This window comes from Ischnura elegans, chromosome 2 (genome assembly GCF_921293095.1).
Source record: "Ischnura elegans chromosome 2, ioIscEleg1.1, whole genome shotgun sequence".
NCBI classification, from domain to species: domain Eukaryota; kingdom Metazoa; phylum Arthropoda; class Insecta; order Odonata; family Coenagrionidae; genus Ischnura; species Ischnura elegans.
This window is the reverse complement of record NC_060247.1, coordinates 34,129,607-34,150,891: the sequence shown is the minus strand read 5'-3', so window position 1 is coordinate 34,150,891 and position 21,285 is coordinate 34,129,607. Positions and strand designations below refer to the sequence as shown.

Below are 21,285 nucleotides of genomic sequence, written 5' to 3'. Positions count from 1 at the left end.
GATTTGATCGCATTAATGTGTTCAGAGAACAGAAGTTTGCGGTCCACAATAATTCCAAGATCTTTCATGGAAGACACACGATTAAGAAGCAAGCAGTCAATTACATAATCAAAATGGATAGGAGTTTTCTTCGCAGATATTGAGATTTTGCTGCACTTTTTAAAGTTCAACTTCAGCCTTCAGAGACTGCACCACTCTGTGGTCTTTTTTACGGCATCCTGTAGCATATTAGAATCTGCGACATTATTTATCTGTTTAAATAGCTTGCAGTCATCAGCATAGATTAAGGTATTGGCTTGGGAAGAACGGACAAGGGGGCAAGATCATCAACGAATAGGTTAAAGACGTAAGGTCCAAGAACGCTACCTTGATGCACTTCGAAAGTAACGTTACACCAGGAAGAAGGAATACCAGCGACTATTACTCCTTGGGATCTGTCACGGAGGAAACTGTACAAGTGACTAAGGAAGGTGCCATGGATATTAAAGCGGGAGGCTAGTTTATGTAGCAAAAGTTTATGGTTCAGGGTGCCAAAGGCTTTGGAAAAATCAAGAAAGATGGCGTCGAGTAGAGAATTTTCGGCCATCGATTGCACTGCATATTGCTGAAATATTGATGGGTTTGTTAAACAAGTGCGACCCGGAAGGAAACCGTGCTGATCAGGGAAGAGAAAGGGGGAAGTGAAGAAGCAAAGGCGGTTCACGATGATGATTTCACAGACCGAGGGAAGAACGGGAAGTATCGAGATGGGACGATAATTAGAGACATCATTTTTAGGACCAGATTTATGTATAGGAATCACATTTGCTATTTTCCATTGAGAATAAAATATGCCGTAGTGGAACCAGCGATTTAAAAGGAGGGCAATGGGAACTGAGAGAGACCGAGCTCAGTTGCGTAGGAATATCGGACTGAGAGCATCAGGGCCAGGTGAGCGGCGGAGGGGGATAGAAATTTAGCAAATTTCTTGGGATCCGTCTGTATTTCTGAGCGGCAGTGACTGTTGACAGGAAAGAGGGAAAAGTCGTCTGTGTGTGAGAAATTTGACGTCGGCGCTTGACTTCCAGTGAAATATTAGAGGAAGAATTTCGGTCTGCCTGTTCCTACGGCACAGGTGACCCAGCATCGGGAATTCGAGGGATATTACGGCGTTTATTTACAAAGGTCCAGAATTCTTTAGGATCTGAAATTATGAAGGAAGACAGTTCAGAGATGTTCCCCTTGTAGTCACGGCGTATAAAGGTTTTGATAGGCGACGTATGTCCGAGAACACTTAGTAGATGTTTTCACTGCGGTAGTATCTATATAGATACCAATGAGGTTGTAAAAATCTGGAGGGGGCACCACTGGTTTCGAGCGTGTTGCAAAGTGTGGCCGGAATAGTGGTGCTTGGGTAGGATAAGCCACGCCCTCTTTGACCAAAACATTGACAATTCCATAAGGATCAATGCTTACTATTTGGTGAAATTTTTTGTCATAACTCGTTAATATATTAAAATAACTTATAGTACGCACAATATAAACCTTATTTCTTACTTCATTGGAAGGCTTCGCGAAGTTATCACTGAAACATCTTTTCCCAGGGAAAATTAGTATCAATCACTACGTTTTACAACCAGCTCAGCTGAAAATGAAATGAAATTTTACGGGATTAAACTAGTCGTTTACCTGCACTTATATTGGTATTTAACTTCATTTTAGCCAAAGGAAATCTAACAATTACAGTAATAAAGAGCATTTTCAAGGATTTCCCCACTAGTAAAGTGACTAACAGACACAAAGTTCATACATTAATAGAAGTATCGCTAATGATGGGAAAAATCCGATGACAATCACCGACGGAATACTAATGACTATGGTAGCATTTTCCACTTATTGCAGTTCATTTTCAGAATAAAACTTAACCACCTCAAATATATCTGTGGTCTGGAAGGCGCCTCACGGCGATTCCGTAAGCCTAGGAAACAAAACGTAGCGCCGAGGGACTCGTGGTCGGAGTCGAAAATATTTCGGCCACGGGTGATAGAGGTGGGGGGACAGAGGAAATGAGGAAATCTAATGTTGCCAGGTTTCTGGTGGCATGAAGATTAAAATGCGATAAGCGGAGTGCATTAATGAAGTAACTAATAAAGCACTTGTATTTAACTAACTAATCAAGTTATCATCATGGGAATTGAGCGGTGAGCCCGAGGTACGTTGGGTCCCAGCGAATTGACTAGTCAAAATCACAATCAGAATTACGTTGCCGAGGTTAACAGCCTTTCGCACAGAGTCATAACACTTTTCTTACACATTTGGAACCCTTGTTGGAGGACGATAAAAATGTTTCAATGAGTGTTTTACTCGAATTCTCTTGGGATATTTATGAGAAAAGAGAGAAAATTCACTCCTAACGATGTCACATACTGTCTCTAAATCTCTCCGTTGCTTGGACTGATGAGCTGAATTAATTATGAGACGGAATTAAGCACGAACATTCCTCATAAAAATCGTTCGAATCGACCGATATTCGAATATAGATATCTCAGTTTACGGTCCGTTGCAATAAGTGGTCTATGCCCGGCAAATCGTGATATCGTGCTGCTGCATATTTTCGTTTATTATCATTGACTTGACTCCGCATTTCAGTTGCGTCGAGCCACATATATACTTCGTTTTCTGCGGGTCAGCCTTCAAAGAAGTGTCAAACTTGGTAGAGTTGATTAATTTCTTCTTATCTTCCCATTAATATTTATTGGTCCGTGGGGGCCATTAAATGTTCTGAACCTCTTCTAACTGCTACCATGTTTGCTTCTACTATGTAACTATGCTTCGATTCGCACAGAATTAACAAATATATGGCATTTTTCCACTTTAAGATTAGAATGATATCCCAGTGCGTTCATAAAGGAGAGTATCCAGTATTTCCCATAAATATTTCTTGGTCCGTGGGGGCGATTACACCATGTTCGTTAAAATCTCCGGAATCAAGAACGATTGAACGACTCATGACGAAGAGGCTGCTCTTTTCGATGTATACTCCACGTTCTCGCAAGTAGGAATTGAGAGTCTTCTTAAAATAAATTAATTAACACTACAAATCCAGCCGGCACTTTTGTAATTGGGGCCTCTGCTTCGGAAGGGCCACATCGATTGTCTCTACGTCGCGAATTAGTGAATGACGACTCAATATTTTCACTTATTAACGTTATGAATTGCAGAAGAAAGAGAAAATAATGATTATGTATCATGACCGAAAATATTATGGAGATTCACCACATTATTTTTCCCAGGCTCGGCAGCGGCGTGAACCATTCATTGTTGTCAGCGGCTCATAGGTCTACTTTCGACCATCTACGTCAAAGATACGTAACTTCACGCCCTTGCCCTGACTGAACCTTGGACCCAGCATCAACGAGCAACTATGTCCACAGAGCTTTTTAAATAAGACGCTGCAATTTTTTCCGCAGAATTCATTTTATGCATGACGTGTTTCGATGTGCTCACAACAATCTCAAGTGCTGAGGAGACACATGGGAACGAGATCTTGAGAATGTAGTGAGCACCATGAACCGTTTCGCGCGTAAAATAAATTCTGTTGCAGAAATGTCAATGACTTATTTAAACAAATATTCCACTTGCAGTGGTCGTTTGGCAGCTGATCGAAGGGTCCCGCGATCAAATCTCGGGTGAAGCCTTTTGATACGCCGAATAAAAATCATTCAAGTACGAGGTGGTCCCGGAAAAGTAAATGGCTCCCCACTCTGAATTTGTGATATTTACACGCCTGTGGCTAAGGCTGAAGTGAGCTCTACCCTCACCTGTGCAAATCAACACTAATTTAGTGAATATCGCGCCAGAAAAGATATTTAATACCCACTGACTTACTTTGGTAGATACACTACGCGCCCACACTTAACAACGTTTCTAGCAGACAAATATTTTTACTCGAAAGGTTCTATACAGCAATGCAGATACAAGTGACTTTGTACGCAGTCACGCGCACAGGTGCAAAGTTAAATACACCAAAGGATGAAGTTCGCCATGAAAAAATATTTGACTTAGCCGGGATTCGAACCCGGATCTTCTAGCACGTGACTGCGTACAAAGCCACTTCTTCTGGGTTCTGCAGTGCTTTGAAATTCGTCGCCGACGAAATTCGACGAGCGACAAAATAGGGGTTTTTCACTCCGACAGTGGCTAAGTAAGCACGATCCTCGCCACATGTGCCACAGTGTGGACTTGTGACGTCAACATCTTGCTCGGTAAAACCCATCCAGAAGTTCGCACTGAGGAAATGGCTTGGTGGAGTAACTGGCAAACACACCTGACCGGCAATCGGGAGATCCGCATTCGAATCGCGGCTAAGTCAAATATTTTTTCATGGCTAACATTATCCTTAGGTGTATTTAGCATTTCTATAAGTTTCCTTTTCTCAGCATACTAAGGCCGATTCCGAACCGTCTCTATCTGTAACGTAGTGTTATCTGTATTTATTTATCATACAGGAATAGGAGTTCATTATGCCGAAAACGTCATCGATATCACCTAAAATATGATTTTTGATACGGTGGACGTACTAAGCCGAGCGAAAAACCGGCTTCCTATGCTCCTTATGTATCACGAAAGAAACGCGGCTGGTGACCTAAAATCTACCGCCACATGTCCATTGACATTAAATGACACTTCGTAGACATTAAATGCGACTGGCGATAAAATGCGACTTATGTGATAGATTCAAGAGCACCAAGTCTAAAATACATTTCGCTTCCTCATTACGAACAATATGTACGCAGCGGAGGTTTAACTAAGAAGAATTAGCAGAAAGCTGATTGTGGCTGTTACTGCTGTTGCATCGACGGAGTGGAGTTCTCACTCGGTTTACTATGAGATGAAAATATCTTGCAACAAAGGTAATTAAAAATATTTCCTAGTTCCGTAACGGGAAAATTCTACTGCTAATTATCATTTTTTATGGTATGATGAGAGAAATACACATAAAAACTTATTTCTACAAAAAATGCCTAAATTACTGTCGATGGCACGTGAAAAGATGGAATGTGAGCTGATATTTCAAACTATCAATAAAACGGGTATAACGTTGAGAAAATTCCCTTGGCATCTATCCATAGACAATTGCTGATTGAATTTTTACACTGGAGACATATCTCACCCCATACGATGCAACCATTTCAAAGCCATCAGCTCTTTTACAGCCCGCTCGGTCAAAATTTACAGCAGCTGCCGGAGGACATCACCTAAAATCGGGGGAAAAAGAGAAAAATATCCTCGTTTCATCAGATGAATACTTCAAGACAATCGAAAGAGATCGTACACAAATTCCGCCAGCATCAGCATCCACGGATAAGGGATAATCTTTTTTTCCAATACCAGCGAGAAAATTTTTCGATGACGCCGCAACTCCCGAGATTTCGATGAGCGACATTGATTCCCCCAACGCTCTCAACCCCATTTGACACGAGCAACAGGGAGAGCATGACGCTCTCAGGCTCTCTTCACCCGCGAAATGAGTGCTCACACAAGGAGGAGAAAAGATGAGCGGAATGAGAGGGGGGGGGGGGGAGATAAAGTTCGCCACTTGATATTTCCGGCACCATCAATGACGCCACACTTAAGTTACGACCGCAGATTAATCATCTCCGATACGAACGCACCCCGATGCATGCATTGGAGCACTACACACGCACAAAATTACTTCATGCGCAAACGCATACGGTCACGTTTATGTGGATCAAATTCTTTGAGCTGAATAAAATTTTATACGGATTTACACTCACCCGCAATTATTTTTTACAGGAGTCCAGGTTCGAGTTAACGTCTTGGGAAATCCATCGCGGTAATTAAAAATCTGTGCAGAAGTATGAAGTAATTTATTTAAAATAATTTGCGTATGGAAATTCCCCGGAGTATCGCCTTCGTATTAATTTAATATGATCAATGTAAGGTATCAAAGGGTAGCAGAATTCTTAGGCACAAATTCTCAAGTAGGCGTTAAATATAAAGGCAGAAGCAAGGATCATACAATCGTAATTCACACAACTCTTACCTACATCGTAATGGTTCCTTAGATGAATCATTTATTACAATCATTTTACTTTATTTTAAACATATTTATAACTACTTTCGTTGGCTTCGGGTATTTTACGGGCCTGAAGTTAACAGATAAGAAATGGGAAATGAATGAAAAAATCTCTTGATCTATTCGGGAATATATCCAGAGCTCCAACATTCATATTTAACCAACAAATCAATTTCTATAAACACGACCGAGGCCTTTCCTCAAATTTCAAATCCCAATCGCTAACGCATTTAACTTTTGCTCTCTTTGTCTTTAATGAATACAGTTTCTTCTCCTGACCTTCCTTATTATTACAACAATGTAGTGTTTATGATCTTGGAGTATAGGTCATGTTATGTCATGTATATGCATGACCTATACTCCAAGATCATAAACACTCTTTGTCTTTGATACATCTCCTTTCCCAAAATTACCCAATACTAAAAAATATCATTCAAGTTATCGTCGACGTTTAACAAAGGCTCTAACGACTAGCGTTAATGACGGACGCTAAATAGCACGCGATATAATTTGGCGTAATTGGGTGGTGGGGGGCGGGTGCAAAACCAAAATTTTCTGCTCCCGGATTTTTTCATCCAAAAATTGTCATTATTTAAAACAATGACAAAGAAAGTACTAGCCTGAACGGAGAGTATAAGCAGTTATTTTGTGGCAACAATTTCTCTCCAAACACAACTTATGCATTACTAGAACCGCATACCTCAACCCGACTCCCAGACTTCTTTTTCCCAGAGGGGAATTACAGACCTCGGCCTAACCACGTCAAGCTTAAAATTGAAATAATACCACTACTGAGATCGAACACTAAACGAAGAATAAAAAAGTACGGGAGAAGGTCCTGGCATATAGGCCATCTCACAGTATTTGTCCGTAATCATTTGAGAAATACAATAGGGTGGGAATTAAAAGAAAAGTTCCCCGAGGAAGGGCAAGAGGCAAGTAAAGAAGGACATACAGAAGAGGAACATCAAGAAATTGAATGCATTAGCATGGGAAAGTGAGAAATGGAGGACACCATACTTGACCACCACCACACTTGACGATTGTAGTACATAATATGCATGAAAAAATTAGATAAAACACCATCACAGTGAGTTGAATATAATACTTTCATTACTTGAATTCTCGTTTTTATACCATTCGATAATTTATGTAACGGATACGCCCCTTTACATACTTTCCTTTAAGACTGCTGGGCCTATCATTAATTAACCTATACCTTTGACGATACTCCTCTATTCTTAATATATTACCACCTGACGATCCCGCACATCAATTACCAGATCAATTATCGGCAACTGCAATTGGGACCAAGATTGCAAAGGCAAAATCCGAGATGACGCAATAGACCTGATTGGCTGAATACGATGATGGCGTTTGTTTTCATGCCGCTTATTGCGACTGAAAATTTTCCTTCCATTTTAGACCAACACTAACGAAGACGTATCTCGGTCTTAATCAAATCTGTTTACAAATAATTCTACTGATTAGTTTTCAATCCCATAATTCTACTGAAGTTGGGGCTTTTTTCTCGGCTGTTGGTAAATGCGCAGCCACCTCTTGCATGTGTTGATGCTAAAGTAGGGATCTATATTTTCCCCAAACCACCCATCTACTGTTGACATCAAGTGGACCACATTTATGAGACCCTAGTATGCCCCGAAGTAGCTTGATTTATGCTGCCACTTTGCTCAATATTCAAACATTTCATCAAAAAAGTCCTCAGCGCGGCGATGAGCGAAAACCGATCCATTAGTACCCCATGTTTGCAGTGGAGCATTTGCGCTCGCGAGGGATAGCATTGAATACTGGTGGATTCGACAGATTTTATCACGTTGATTATAGCATAAACAATTTTCTTTGAACTTCGGAAAGATCAACCATCAGCGTCGCGAGCGAATACATATTTTGTTAACCAATTTACATGCGCGGTGAGTGACAGCACATTTACACGGCCGGCTGGAGATACCTCTATTGTAATATCCGAAGTTTACTGGACTGAAAGTGATATCGCCAAAAGGATGAGCATCGCCAACCTGAATCGACGCCGAGCTCTCCCACAGCGATGACCGACGCCGAGCAGCAGTGCTTTTAGTCCGCGGAGTTGCGCAAAGACACGCGCCGCCGTGTATCGCCGCGGCGATCTTCTGACTGTGTCAACAGAGGGAAGACCCTTCACGTGGAAGTAGACTGCCGACACTTCCCCGCCAACTCGGCCGACCCGATGTTGCCATTCAAGCGACTCCTCAACACTGGACATATTTTTTTCCACGCTTTCGTTTTTCCCTTTTGTTTTCCGTCGGAGCCTTCAATGGACCTTCATATCGCTGCGAATCTATTTTTAGAGACTTGAACGACCACGCGAGACGCAGGTAATTCCAATTCGACAGGCGAAAAACATCGCTTAACAGCAATTCCGCGAATGGTCTTCGATCCTCCCGTTCCCACATACGATCACACTCGCTGTCATCATTTCTGATGATTTTCTTAACCTTTATGCATGCAATAAAAGAGAATGGATAGGCCCATAATATCTTTCTCTCTGTTATAAGTTACGTATTACTTACTATGATGGCACACCAAGGATAAATTTATGGATATTAGGTTAGGAATCCGCTCCGCAAGAGGAATGGCAAGAAGTTAAGTTATTACAAAAATCAAATTAGCATAAATAAATTTCTTTTAAGATTTTTAAAACATCAGGTTCTGCATTCGACACAGGTGACCGACAGCAACAGTCATACTCCACAATAGAGAATGAAGGGCGGAGGGGAAGCTCGGCATAGCGTAAACCTGCTCTGAACGATAGGCGCCTAGGGGGTAATGGCTTAACGCCCATCCGACGGACGGAGTTTCCTCCCAACATCACACATTCTTGAGCTTTCTTTGAAAGATATCCGCGACCACCCGCGCGGTAAAAGGCCGGGACCTCAGGATGGGAAGTTAATACACTAACTACCACGCCAACCAGACCTTCACTTCCCAAAAAAACTGTCAAAAAATACAATCGAGGATCACTGAGACCTAGAAATGCTAAGGGTTTGATGGCGGGGAAGGACAAATAGTAATTAAGTGTTAAGTAGCAATACGTGAAAATCGCATATAAGATAAATGCGATGTTGATGCGATTCGCGAGAATAAATGCGACATAGGCGCAATGACAGGACTTTTATGATATTTAAATATGATATTTAAGCCGAAAATTTGCCTTTTCGATGGCAAAATCTTAAATTTAGTGCCGAGCCCGCCCCTCGCTACGCCACTGGACGTTGGGCCTTACTGCTTCATAGATGGTTACATGCATGTCATCGGCAGCTACCAGAGAGCACCCTGGTAGCTTCTGCGAGGTTAAGCAAATATTTCGAGCCATCTGCCTAGGAAAAACTGAGTTTCGTAATGCTGCACTCCACACAATCTGGACACCAGTTAGCATTGTGGATGCAGAGAGGTTTTTCAGCCAGTCCATTCTAGTTGTGACTGACATTCTAGTTGTGTCGAAACTTGTTCAATGTTGATGTTCAACTAGTGTAAATGATATTCAGGCAACTAATATAATTTTTAATTATTTACTCTATATTTTATTCCTTAATTTATTATTGCTATACCCCATAATTATTCAAACTATTCCGAGTTTTTTCTGATAACTGTATTTCATCACACTTTGTCAACTACTAGATGCTACAAAATGCTGTAAACTGTAATTGAAAGTGCTATAAAATTAAAATGAAACAGCTATTTTCACGTATCTCTAACTACAAGCACGCCAAGCCACAAGCAACTTAAATAAACACCATGCATCATATAAATAGTTATCTTATTACGGGAAGATAGCGTCCATAGGTATAGATTGGACTCCTACGTTATGCAACCAAAACTTTTAGGTTCCTTTTTCCTTCAACTCGTTCAAAAATATTTCGGAATTCACCACTTTGTTTGTTGAAGTCATCAACTAGCGGCGCTAATAACGTATACGTAATAGAAAGCAGAATAATAAACGGGAAATTCGACTGGCGTAAACAAAGAAGTTGACTGCAGCGGAAAACGAAGTCACAGGACACGCGTTCGACTAGAATCATCGCTATGATAGGAAATTTCACACCCCTACTCATCAGTAAAGCCTTTTCATATATGTACTATGTTAGAAACTAATTCCATAGCCATGTACTACCACAATCACAACGAGGGAATTCAAATTGAAATTTCAAGATAATATCAATATAGGAAATAAAGGAATAAAACTTTGTAAGGTTCACTATTAAGGATCATTATACAATAATTTTGTATCCTTACAAAGTTTAATTCCTTTATTTCCGATATGGAGAGGTTTTACAAAGTCAAGCCTGAAGTCATCAGTTATATTAATATCAATATAGCTTGATTGATCACATTTACTTTTTCAACACATATGATAAAATACTTTTCTGCAAACAAATATATTTTTGGAACAAAATGAATGAATGTAGGCAAGAGAAAAAGGAAGGGAATATAAGGGTATCACTAAAATTTTATGGACACAAATAATTTCAATAATGATTTGCACGTTCATATTGCGCTATGCATAACAACTTCAACATCTTCTCAAGTAAATCAACATAAAATATAACCACCCATCTTTCTGAGATTCAAAGAAACAAGTATTGCAGCATAGTAAAACCAACATTCAAGTTATTAAATATGTCCCTTTATAACATGTTGTACGAAAATATATATTATTTCAACAGAGAAAAATTCTCACAGAGACGAATAGTTTTCAGAAGTCATTAATATTTTACGCAGGTACCAAATTACAAAGCAGTAATTGAACAAGGGAGCGTAAAAAGTTCAACAGGTAAAATCTCATTCACGAAAAATAAATATATTTTCCAAGTAAGCCAAAGTAAAATGAAGACGATTTGAATCATATTTTATATTAATTACGATTAAGAATATTCAAAACCTAGAAATAAGTGCAGAGAACTTCGAATAGCGTTCCAAATTAAAGTTTTCAACGAAGCACAAAAGAGGTATGGACGACAACACTGGAGATTGATGGATTGACTCAATGGGCCTCCATAGAGTAGCCCCCAGTTCTTCACGTAGACGCTTGGTTTTGTGTTTTTGTCTAGGAAAAGTATTTTAATTTGTTTTTAAAAATGCCCACAGCACAGGGTTGAGTGCCGAGCGATCCATTTAGTCTCAATATTTAAAATGTAATATTGCAATCGCGAAGAATATGAACGGAAAGTTATGAATTTGATATAATATGTCATCGTGAATATGAATTTAGTATAAGAGCCTTGATAATAGCTTATTTCTAAGTGATAACCCGATCCCTCTGCTCGTTAGCGCCTTTTGTAAACCCATTTTAAAGCGTAGTGAGTGACAACGCATCTAGAAGCCGACGTGAGAATCCTTTATCGTAATATCCGTGGATTCCATGAAAGCAATCTAATTCAGATCAAAAAATGGCAGCAAACTTCAAGTAAGAATGTCACCCTTGCAATCATGCGTCATCTCAGCTCAAATCCCAGCAGCAATCGTCGATCCATGTCACAAAATGCCTTCTTATCTTTTCAGGACGAGCGGAGTTTATTGATTCATCTTCAGGGCAAGAGTAAACGCAGGGTAAACGCATCCGCGTTCTTTCGCGAACATATATATTTCCAGGATTAATTATATACCCAGAAAGAAATAATTTGGTTCTTTCAGTATCCAACGAGCTTCCATCACAAGGAAATTATTAAATTGGTGATTCTTTCTCAAAAACTAATTTTTAAAAATACACAAATTCGACCAATTTTACTCACCAATAAGAGAGGATACCAATGGCTATACTTCAAGCTGACCGATATCACCTGAACTTAGCATTCTATTTGAAAAAGGGGATATTAAAACAATTTTGCCATTCTCCTTCATAGATGGTTTGCCGAATTTTCCAGCAGCAACTCTTGTACGCCAAAAAATCACCAAAGAAGATATTTTCTCAACATAAAACTAAAACGAAGGATGTTTAGTATTTCCGCTAATAACACAGATTTGAGGCCAGCGACGTGGGATTCGCAGCTCAAACCCTTACCTCAATCTACCTTAACACGCAAGGCAGCGAAAATTGACAAAATTATTGACATAAAGAGTGATGATGGTAAAATCTAGAACTCCTACACACAAATGCAATAAATAAAAGCGTTCACAGAAACCGCCCTCAAAAGGCCAGCCATTAATTTATTGATTTTTATTTATTAATTTTATATTTTTGTCTTAATGTGCCTCCTGATTTAATGTTACCACCCGACTTCATGGCCGACTTGTAACAATTTATGTAATAATAATAATAATAAACTATCAACTGGCACATTCCAAATTTACATTAGAAGTCATTCTTTGACTACAACAAAATTTCCACTTTTCCCGAATAAAATATGTTACTACGTTAATCATGTGTCTGAAAGGCGTCTGCTATTCCGGAAATACCTTTTCAAGTTCAAACGACCACTTTATATACATAAAATTCAATCGAGAAATATATATATAAGCAAAGCTGCAACTAATAATACCAGGTCGTAGCCACAAGAGTCTCTGATCACCAAAATGAGTAATTTCTTAGGAACACTTTATTTAGTGCCACTGCCAATACGTTGCTGAAATACACAAGAATGGCAAATAATTTCTCACGTTAAAAATAAAAGTAAACGCCCAATTCTCACATTCCCTCGTTCACCTTACGTCGATGTAAACCTAGGAGGCGTAATCTTTTACTGGTTGAACATAAATTCTTTTTTCCTGAGATTCCCGTTAACAGCCAGACGCGATAAAGTCATCTTTATCGATTATATCCATATCAATTTCACTCATCATAAAACGAAGATAATATTAATACGCCACAGCAAAAACGGGCAGAACTATAAAGGTAATCAGAATTTTATTAAATGATAACATAAAATTTCACACGCAAGCACTGCATTCATTATTGGAGGAGTATTAGCTAAGGAGAAGAATAATTATTTTTTCATTTTATAAGCTTTATTCTCCAAGGATAATTTTCTTCTCAAGTGCATTTTCGCTCTTGCGACTGACTCCGTGAAATTACACCACCGCTCTCAATAGTCTGCGGTTTTATTCTAAAATCAAACTCAATGTGAGTTAGGTGACTATCGGTAAAACGCAATGTATTAAGTTAAAATTGAAATATAACCGATACTAGCAACGTCAGAGAGAAAAGTAGAGGCCACGCCCATTTCTCAGGTATGAGAGGTATGGATTGCAGCGAATGATAACTGATAAACTCGGGCTCAAGTCCAGGATTGTAGGTAGGCCATTGAGCTAAAAAAATACAGTTGTGATTCTTTCTTTGATTTCCCCTTTCTCTTAAGTTCAATTCATCATTTTAGTATATTAAAAAACTTCTTCAGCCTACACTTCCAAAATGCACGATGTGGTCATTTATAGCCGAACATGTTCTCGGATTCTATTTACAGCCGAACACCTTCTCAGATTGTATTTTTTAGCACAACGTACGATCCCAATTTTCCCATTTTTTCCCATCCATTGACCCAGTCGCGACCTTCTGATTGCTTAGACACGGACCATTTGATTGAAATATTTGTGAATACTTTATTTTTTAAATTCTTATTACTGCTTTTTCTTACATTTCCTCAATTTCAGTGTCCTACCAAAGCAAGATAACGCTATGCGTGAACTTACAGTAACTCGGAAAGTCTTAAGCATTAAATTATCCAATTGCACTATAAGATACAATAATTACCTAGATAGGCAAAAAAAACGTTTCAACGCGGCTTACATAAAACCTGCAATGGTATATAGATCACATTCACAGGAGTTAGGAATATTCTATTACTGATCCACAAGTAAAAGAACGACCAGTAAATCAGGAGCTGAAAAAATATGTTTCTATCTTAAGAAATTACGCGTGTAAGCGCATTTTTCAGCCAAAATTGATTTTTCAAACCTTAACCCGATTGAGTTTCGACGACGATACTTTATGCAGGGCAAAAGATAAGTTTATTACCAAATTACGCGATATGAAGTTATGCACAAGGTATACATAATTCTGAAGGTATGACTGCCGGAGTGACACAAAATTATGCCTCACGTTTGTTTCAGTTGGCTGCTAACCTTATAAGAGGACAAGCTCTTAGAATGATCTTTTCTCGAGGACATTCTAGCTGCATCAATGATGAAAAAACCCAAATTTTGCTAGTACCGGCTAGTAGCCATAGTAGTACCAAACCCTCAATATAACCGCTAACATCTCCCTTCTCCAGGGATATTCGCAGCAGCGTCGATACTCTACAATGACTAACATGTTATCCAATTTGAAACTGCCGACGCCCGATCAATTGATTTAGGAATCTGCCTTCATCCTAGATTGCGCACGAAAATAACGCCGGAGATAACACCAGGAAGGGATCAACCACAGTAATCCCTGACACCGATGAGAGAGACTTTGACGTCGGAGACCATCAATTGATCGGCTAGCCTCCCGGCTAGGAGACAGAGCGAGAGATACAGAAAGCGAGAGCCGGAGGGCAATGGCACTCTCGCAGACCGATATGTGAGGGTGCATATATGCATTTCTCCCGCCCTGCCACTCGGCTACCCCTCCGAGTGGCGTGTTTGTGTACGGTCGCGAGCGAAGGAGAGATTCTTAAAATTACGCTGCCGAGGTCGTGGCGTGATGTGGAAGCAGTGTGAGAAGGGCACCCCCTCCCACTTCCACTCCTTCCAGTAGTATCGAAAGCGAGTAAAACCCGCCGGCCGGCGGAGGCGATCAGTCGAGGCGCCCCAACCGTCATGTTCCGAAGGCATTTTCTCCAGCAGGGGCGGTTTGATGCCACTCTTTCAATGGAGTAGTAGTAAATTACTTTTCGCGGCGTCTTGAAAGGCATAAAATTCCTCTAGTGAAATGAGGAATTCGGAGTCTCTTCAGGAAAACAATTAGGCATTAAACGCAAGCGTTAAGCTCATAAGCATTGTATTCTAGCGTATAACATCGAGTAATAAAGAAATTACGATGAAAAATAACCAATAATTGTACGATTTCCTTGAAGATTTTTCTCCTGCGGGAATGGTTTAAAGTCGTTCTTACCGGGCGAAGCATTCACTAGTTTCGTAGTGCCTGAAGGGCAAGCAACACACCTTATAACATTGAGATTATATTTCTTCATCAACTAAGAGAACGAAATCACAATGAACGCATACGCAAAGAAAATATCATAATAAGCTGGCCATTTGCAATAAAACATACTTGTGTCAAATGTAGACACACGCGAATAGCATTTTTCTATCTTCCACGAATTTTTTGATAGAGTTAGCTCCCACTTTGTGGACCCGTGATCAAATCCCGATCGCGATGGATATTTTTCAGTGGCTAATATATCCCTGATTTTACTGTGTGAACGGCACTTCAAGTGCAACACTCCGTCCGTCGGATTGGACGTCAAGCCGTAATCCCCTTGATTTTAATGCCAACGCTCTTTCTTCGCACTCTTCTTATAATACCAATCCCTCACGGAAAAACTATTCCTCCGCCAAATACAATATCATCACCAGAATGCTGGAGAGGAGAGTCGAATTATACAGAAAATGTTCTCTGGGACAGTTATTCCTAAACTACTAGCCCCCAGGCTAGTACTTTGTGTAGGGCACTTGTTATTTCAAAGGTTTCATGGAACAAAGGTTCTTGTTCCATAATTTGGAGAACTAAGTGAACCACTCAGCCTCAAATTAAATACTACACGGACAACTTCCACCACATCCCTTATCAGTAACAAACCTTTCTCAAATTCTTGCCGATAGCAAAATCCAAACAGGATTAAATAAAACAGGTACGTTTTTAAAGGCCCTTAATAATTATCACAACACATGTGTACCCCATATTACTTCAAGTTCTCAATTAAATGACTTTTTTTTAATTCTCCAGAGGACTTACTATCAACGTTCTCGAGGACCACCAGTGGTACGCAGACCACCACCGCACCAGATTTATATCCACTGATTTATGGCGACGCAGGAGTGTGACTATGCTTCATGGTTTTTTTTTCTTCTCCAATGAAAAATGAAATGAACGATTGTCGAGGATTTTTCTAAGGTCCCTTACAGAAATGGTCATTGCATTGCATGCCCTACTGTACGATACAATCTTCTTTCAACACGTTGGTCCTCCACCTATTTACACCCTCAATACCAATTGCTGTTGATTTTCCGTAATAACACTAAAGAAAAATGTCTGTCGCAAAGGCTTCCACGGAAAATTAGCATCAAGCATTCCTGTGAAGAAAACGAGATTTGTTATGCGCCTCTTAATGATGTAGTAACGTCCACACGAGACAGAAAACTCGATAATTCGACGTGAACACAATTCGGATGATTATTCTAGACGCCAATTCGAAAATAAAGTAATCGATGCAAGGCAAAAAAATATGGATAATGACTTAACACCTGCATTTCAGGTGTTGTCACACGAATGCGATGCATGTAGAACAAGATAACAGTGTTGCTAAGCCGATACATGCGCCGAAAGTGTACCAACTATAAAACCACCAGATTTTTTTGTATCACCACTAGAACGAGAACTGAAGAGCTCCAATGAGCGTGTCATTTGGCGCAAGACTGCACGGCATATGAAAAAATTGCCGAAAAGGGGCCGACGGGTTAAACAGATAAAAAAAAGTAAATCCAAGTCTGATATTGCCGCAATATGCCTCAAATTTCGTATCAGCCCTCAAAAATTATCTTTTTAATTCTATATTCGTGTTATTTATGGGGTATAAGGAAGATTACTTTTTTCATCCGGCCGTAACGCTTCTTCCTGTCTTTACGCGTGAACGCGTGAAATAACCGCCATCAACCTCATTCCGCGTACCTCTAAAATGTATTCTAGCAGGGAATCATCTCACTAAGTGTATTAGCTTACCCTAAACTGTCAAATACGGCCTAAATACTAAGTAAATCGAAAATAAAAATTAGTAATAAACGACAAATCGAAGAAATTTTGAAAATTCTTTCAGATGATCCAAAGAAATCACTGAGTTGATAAAGTTTTACGAACTAATCTCTACCATAAGAAAAATTTACCTCACTAACAGTGTTGCTAAGCCGATAAATGCGCCGAAAGTGTACCAACTATATAACCACCAGATTTTTTAGTATCACCACTAGAACGAGAACTGAAGAGCTCCAATAAGCTCTCGCGATTCCTCTACCATTTCGTAAAGCCAATGGATCACCTAAGACGACAAGTTCAGGCAAGCAAGACGATTAGACGAAGCATATACATAGTATTCTTATAAAAGATACGCATAAATTATGCAACACACTAGATAGTTACTGAGTTACCCAAGGAAGAAACAGAATATACTGTACTTACTTAAGCTTGACTGCACTCACTAAATGCCTTGTAAACCGACAGCTGCCGCTGCTGAAAGAATAAAAATATACGATGAATTTATTGCAAAAATATTATAAAACGCAAATATCACACCGAACTTTCTCCGATAGACCATTAATGAGCTCTTATAAGATATCGCAAAATACAAAGCTATGTATTGCGGACATCATTCTCAAATAAATATTGAGAGTGAGCTAATTATAATTGTAAAGGTGGTAATAGGTAACGCATGTACTCCTAAATTGATAGATTAAGGTCTCCCATGGTGCACAATAAAATAATGTATAGAATTTAAGTAACACGAGCAAGTTTATGGGGAAAATAAAGTTCTTTTCGATCAACATGAATCAACGATAATAGGAATAGAATGGAAAGACCAAATCAATCACTGATTTATTTAGTGTAAGAGTTATTATAACCTTGAATATATATAACGCTCCGCGAACCAATCACGAAGCAGAAATCACTTTGAGGATTCGAAACTAGCCACCAAGATAAGGAGCACGGATTTTATAGGCCCACAGATTATAATAATTTGTCCCCACGATTACAACCGTAAAAAGTTAAGCTTGCCTATAAATTCAAATTTAGTATAAGGACCCAACGGAGGAAATCCTAACCTACTTAGTTTACAAGTCCTACATCGGAATGAAAACGCCTTAGCATTAAAATTACAAATGAAAGAAGGAACTTCAGACAAAGAGACTTCCTTCTTTCCAGGGACCAAACCATACACCATTGAAGGCAAAGTTATGATAATATATTTTCGAGGCACAATGGTGTCTCAAAAATTCGAACGCGACATGAATGAATTTTAAGCGTCAGCCTTGTAATGGAATCACGAGTAATGTCAAGTCGCTCAACAAGAGGGCCAATATTATTTGCTTTACTAGAACGAGGGTAACGTACAGTAGGTGTAAATCAAGAAATAATAACTTTTAGGCTAAAACTTCATTTCCTATTTCGCCCACAAAACAACTGATTTGGCTAGATAACTTCAAAATGAAAATCGACACAATAGGGTGGTTACCTATACTTTTCATTTGCCTAAATCGAAATATTATTAATCCTGAAGTACATATTTCACGCTTTTAGATTTTTAAATGACGATATCAATTTTTCGCGATTAAATGAAAAGTTAAAAATTTCAAGCTCGCGAAAACGTGACGGCTAAGTATGAATGCTGGGAAAAGCCCGTGTGACGTCATTCTGGTTCCGGCTGCCGATGTGTGAGGCCACCTTGGTGGGATGATATGAGAGCCGCTATGATGCAGGCTGCTATCAGGTAGCAGAGTACCCTGCTAGCAGGTAGCGCTTGGCTTAGTTAAGGATTATAAATACCCTATCAAACGAAGGAAACTTTCCAACGATAGGCATTCTTAATAAGTGATTATTAAGAGATGTTTCCCTTAGGTCTGTGCCACATGCATGCATTGGTAATCTCAGACGATGTAAAACTCCTATCTACTCGTAAAGCATATAGTAAGGGGTTGGCCAAATACACGTGACTAAATTTCAATTCTGTATTTTTTTTAATCACCAAGTTAATAAAAAATTTACTAGCAGTAAAAAAAAGAGTATCCAGTATAAATTCGTTCGTATCCGGAAACTTTTAACGAGTAAACCGAGCAAAGTAAATGTAATATCTTACTATCAATCACATTTAGGTATTAACCAAATATTTTCCACATTTGTTTATTAATAGTATAGGAAATTATCTAACTTTGTCAAATAACCGTCATTTTTGCATAGAAAACTCAATTTCCTTTTCGTAGCATGTAACAAGGTGGAGAGAAGAGTGCACGGCTATTGATCGAAGGGTCCCTCGTGAACTGTAGACACCCCAAAACAAATATCCTTGACGTGCTTGATGGCCCAAGTCAAGAAACTGGCTTCCCACCCCGAATATGCGAATTTCACATGCCTGCAGCACAGGGCCGGAGTTAGCTCTACTCTTACTTATACAAACCAATCTTCGAGTTGAATACTGAGTGCATGTGAGCCAATGGAAGTGAAAACCGTACAGTGACATCTTCATCAAAGAGCGGTTTCATACAGTAACGCGTTCAAAGAGTATAATTTTCAGGTGTCTTACAAAACACCGTATTTGCGAGTAATCATAACTCCAAGCGCAAACTCTCTCGATTCCGCTAAATAGATTTTTCCACACACTATAATGTAGTGTCTACATCTCTACCCCAACATTTTTCCACAGCTGTCGTAATGCGTTCGTTTTTACGAATATCCACACCATACCACCTTTTTCACATCTTATTAACTCGACTCCAACTCGACCACACACACTATTTTATCGAAACCATCTCCACCTTCTAATCTCCTATTCCTCCATTCTAAACTCATTTCTTCGTGTAGACGATTTTAGTCTTCATTATAGATTTATTAAGATGATTTATCCTTTGGTATTGCAACGGGTAATTTCTTCCTTAGTTGCCGAATTTCCGTCTAGATACTACGCTAACACTTTCAGTTCTGATATTGATGAAGACTTAACACCAGTGTTGAATATTTGAGTGAATCATCCTCACAAATCTTCGCAAACTGAAAAAGTAATTGGATCGTTAGGATAGATACTTTGATAGATATCATAATCACTTCGAAATTCACGATCGTGGGTACCTAATCATGTATCAATAACCATTGACCAGCCTCTGAGACCATCTCGGGAGTCTGCATTGTTTACGTATACTTAATTAACCTATACCACACAGAAGTATTCAAACAAGCTCTTCTGACGACCAAATATCTCGTAAGTATGTCAAATACCCACTATTCATTTTATGGCAGCAAAAATGTAAATACTCGAATTTACATACTTTGACAAGCCTTTCTTCCCTTTTAATGGTATGATCTCGTTTTACGTAGTCATCAAATTTCAGATGAGTGTTTGCGGTACATTTATTTCGAAACTCGCTCATCGATCCACTTGAAACAGAGAATGGATCACTTCAACCGCATAGGCCTCCCAGCCGCGGGGTACATTCAAGAGGCCCTCCACTCCAATGCGTTACAAGTAGTGACCTTCTTCCGCGACTATACCTCTAAAAGCGTCGCTAACGAGATCGATTTATGATCGCGGGTCGAGTTATGGTTATCGGTTACTAGACTCTTTCGCCAACGGCAAGGGACGCCCATCGTACAACCAATGAATAAAATCTCGCTTAGAATTTAGTCGTCACCTGTGAACGACACAGTTTACAGGAAAAAAATTAGCTTTTAACATTCTACAACTTTCAACATGAAGACGGAGTTGTGGGGATACCTCTTCCTCACTTTTGCAACAGTTCAAGCATCTTCATTTCTTGCAATCAGACCAAGTAATTCAAGTACCTTTATAGTTTTAATGTTTTTTGCAGTTCATTAGAGGAGCTGTGTAATCGGTCTATTGTTTTGTTACCACTTGATTTGACATTGTAATTAGCTTAATTTTTACCTTTTACTAGATATAAGTGCACTTTAAATTGACAGTTTTGCTGTATGTGTAGCATTTTATTTATAATAAAATAAAAAAATAAATTAAAAAAAATTGCACTTGGGGAAAAGATTTCAGCTTGGTGATTTCCAAAGCATCGGTTTCATCAACAATGCAGTCATTTTCATCACTCATTCGCAACCATTCCAGTTTCACAAAAATATTTTGGTTCTGTAACTTTTAGGTATCTTCTCGATACGGGTAAAACAAATAATTCTGCAGTTTCATGGAGGGTTCGCGTTCAAACCAAGGATTTTGCTCCACGGTAAAACCTGGTCGAGAAATGCGAAACAGCTATTTCCCATTCCTTCCTTGGACAAGATAAGTTCA

At 39.2% G+C, this 21,285-nt stretch overlaps 1 protein-coding gene across 5 annotated transcripts in view; it reads right to left on the bottom strand.

Moving 5' to 3' along the window:
• The window catches only part of LOC124153591 (glycerol-3-phosphate acyltransferase 1, mitochondrial), a 97,692-nt gene that overhangs the window by 51,533 nt on the left and 24,874 nt on the right, over nucleotides 1-21,285 (bottom strand). For 2 of the 5 annotated variants that reach the window (XM_046526862.1, XM_046526858.1), the window contains exon 2: nucleotides 17,445-17,495. The exons of 1 other annotated variant lie outside the window; for it this stretch is intronic. Coding sequence is in view for 3 of the 4 variants with exons in the window: in XM_046526858.1 (XP_046382814.1) it covers nucleotides 17,445-17,495 (51 nt within the window). In the remaining variant the exon portion in view is untranslated. Of the gene's footprint in view, nucleotides 1-5,152; nucleotides 5,227-17,444; nucleotides 17,496-21,285 lie in introns of those variants that run through there. 2 more of the 5 variants (XM_046526859.1, XM_046526861.1) reach the window with 2 other exon arrangements.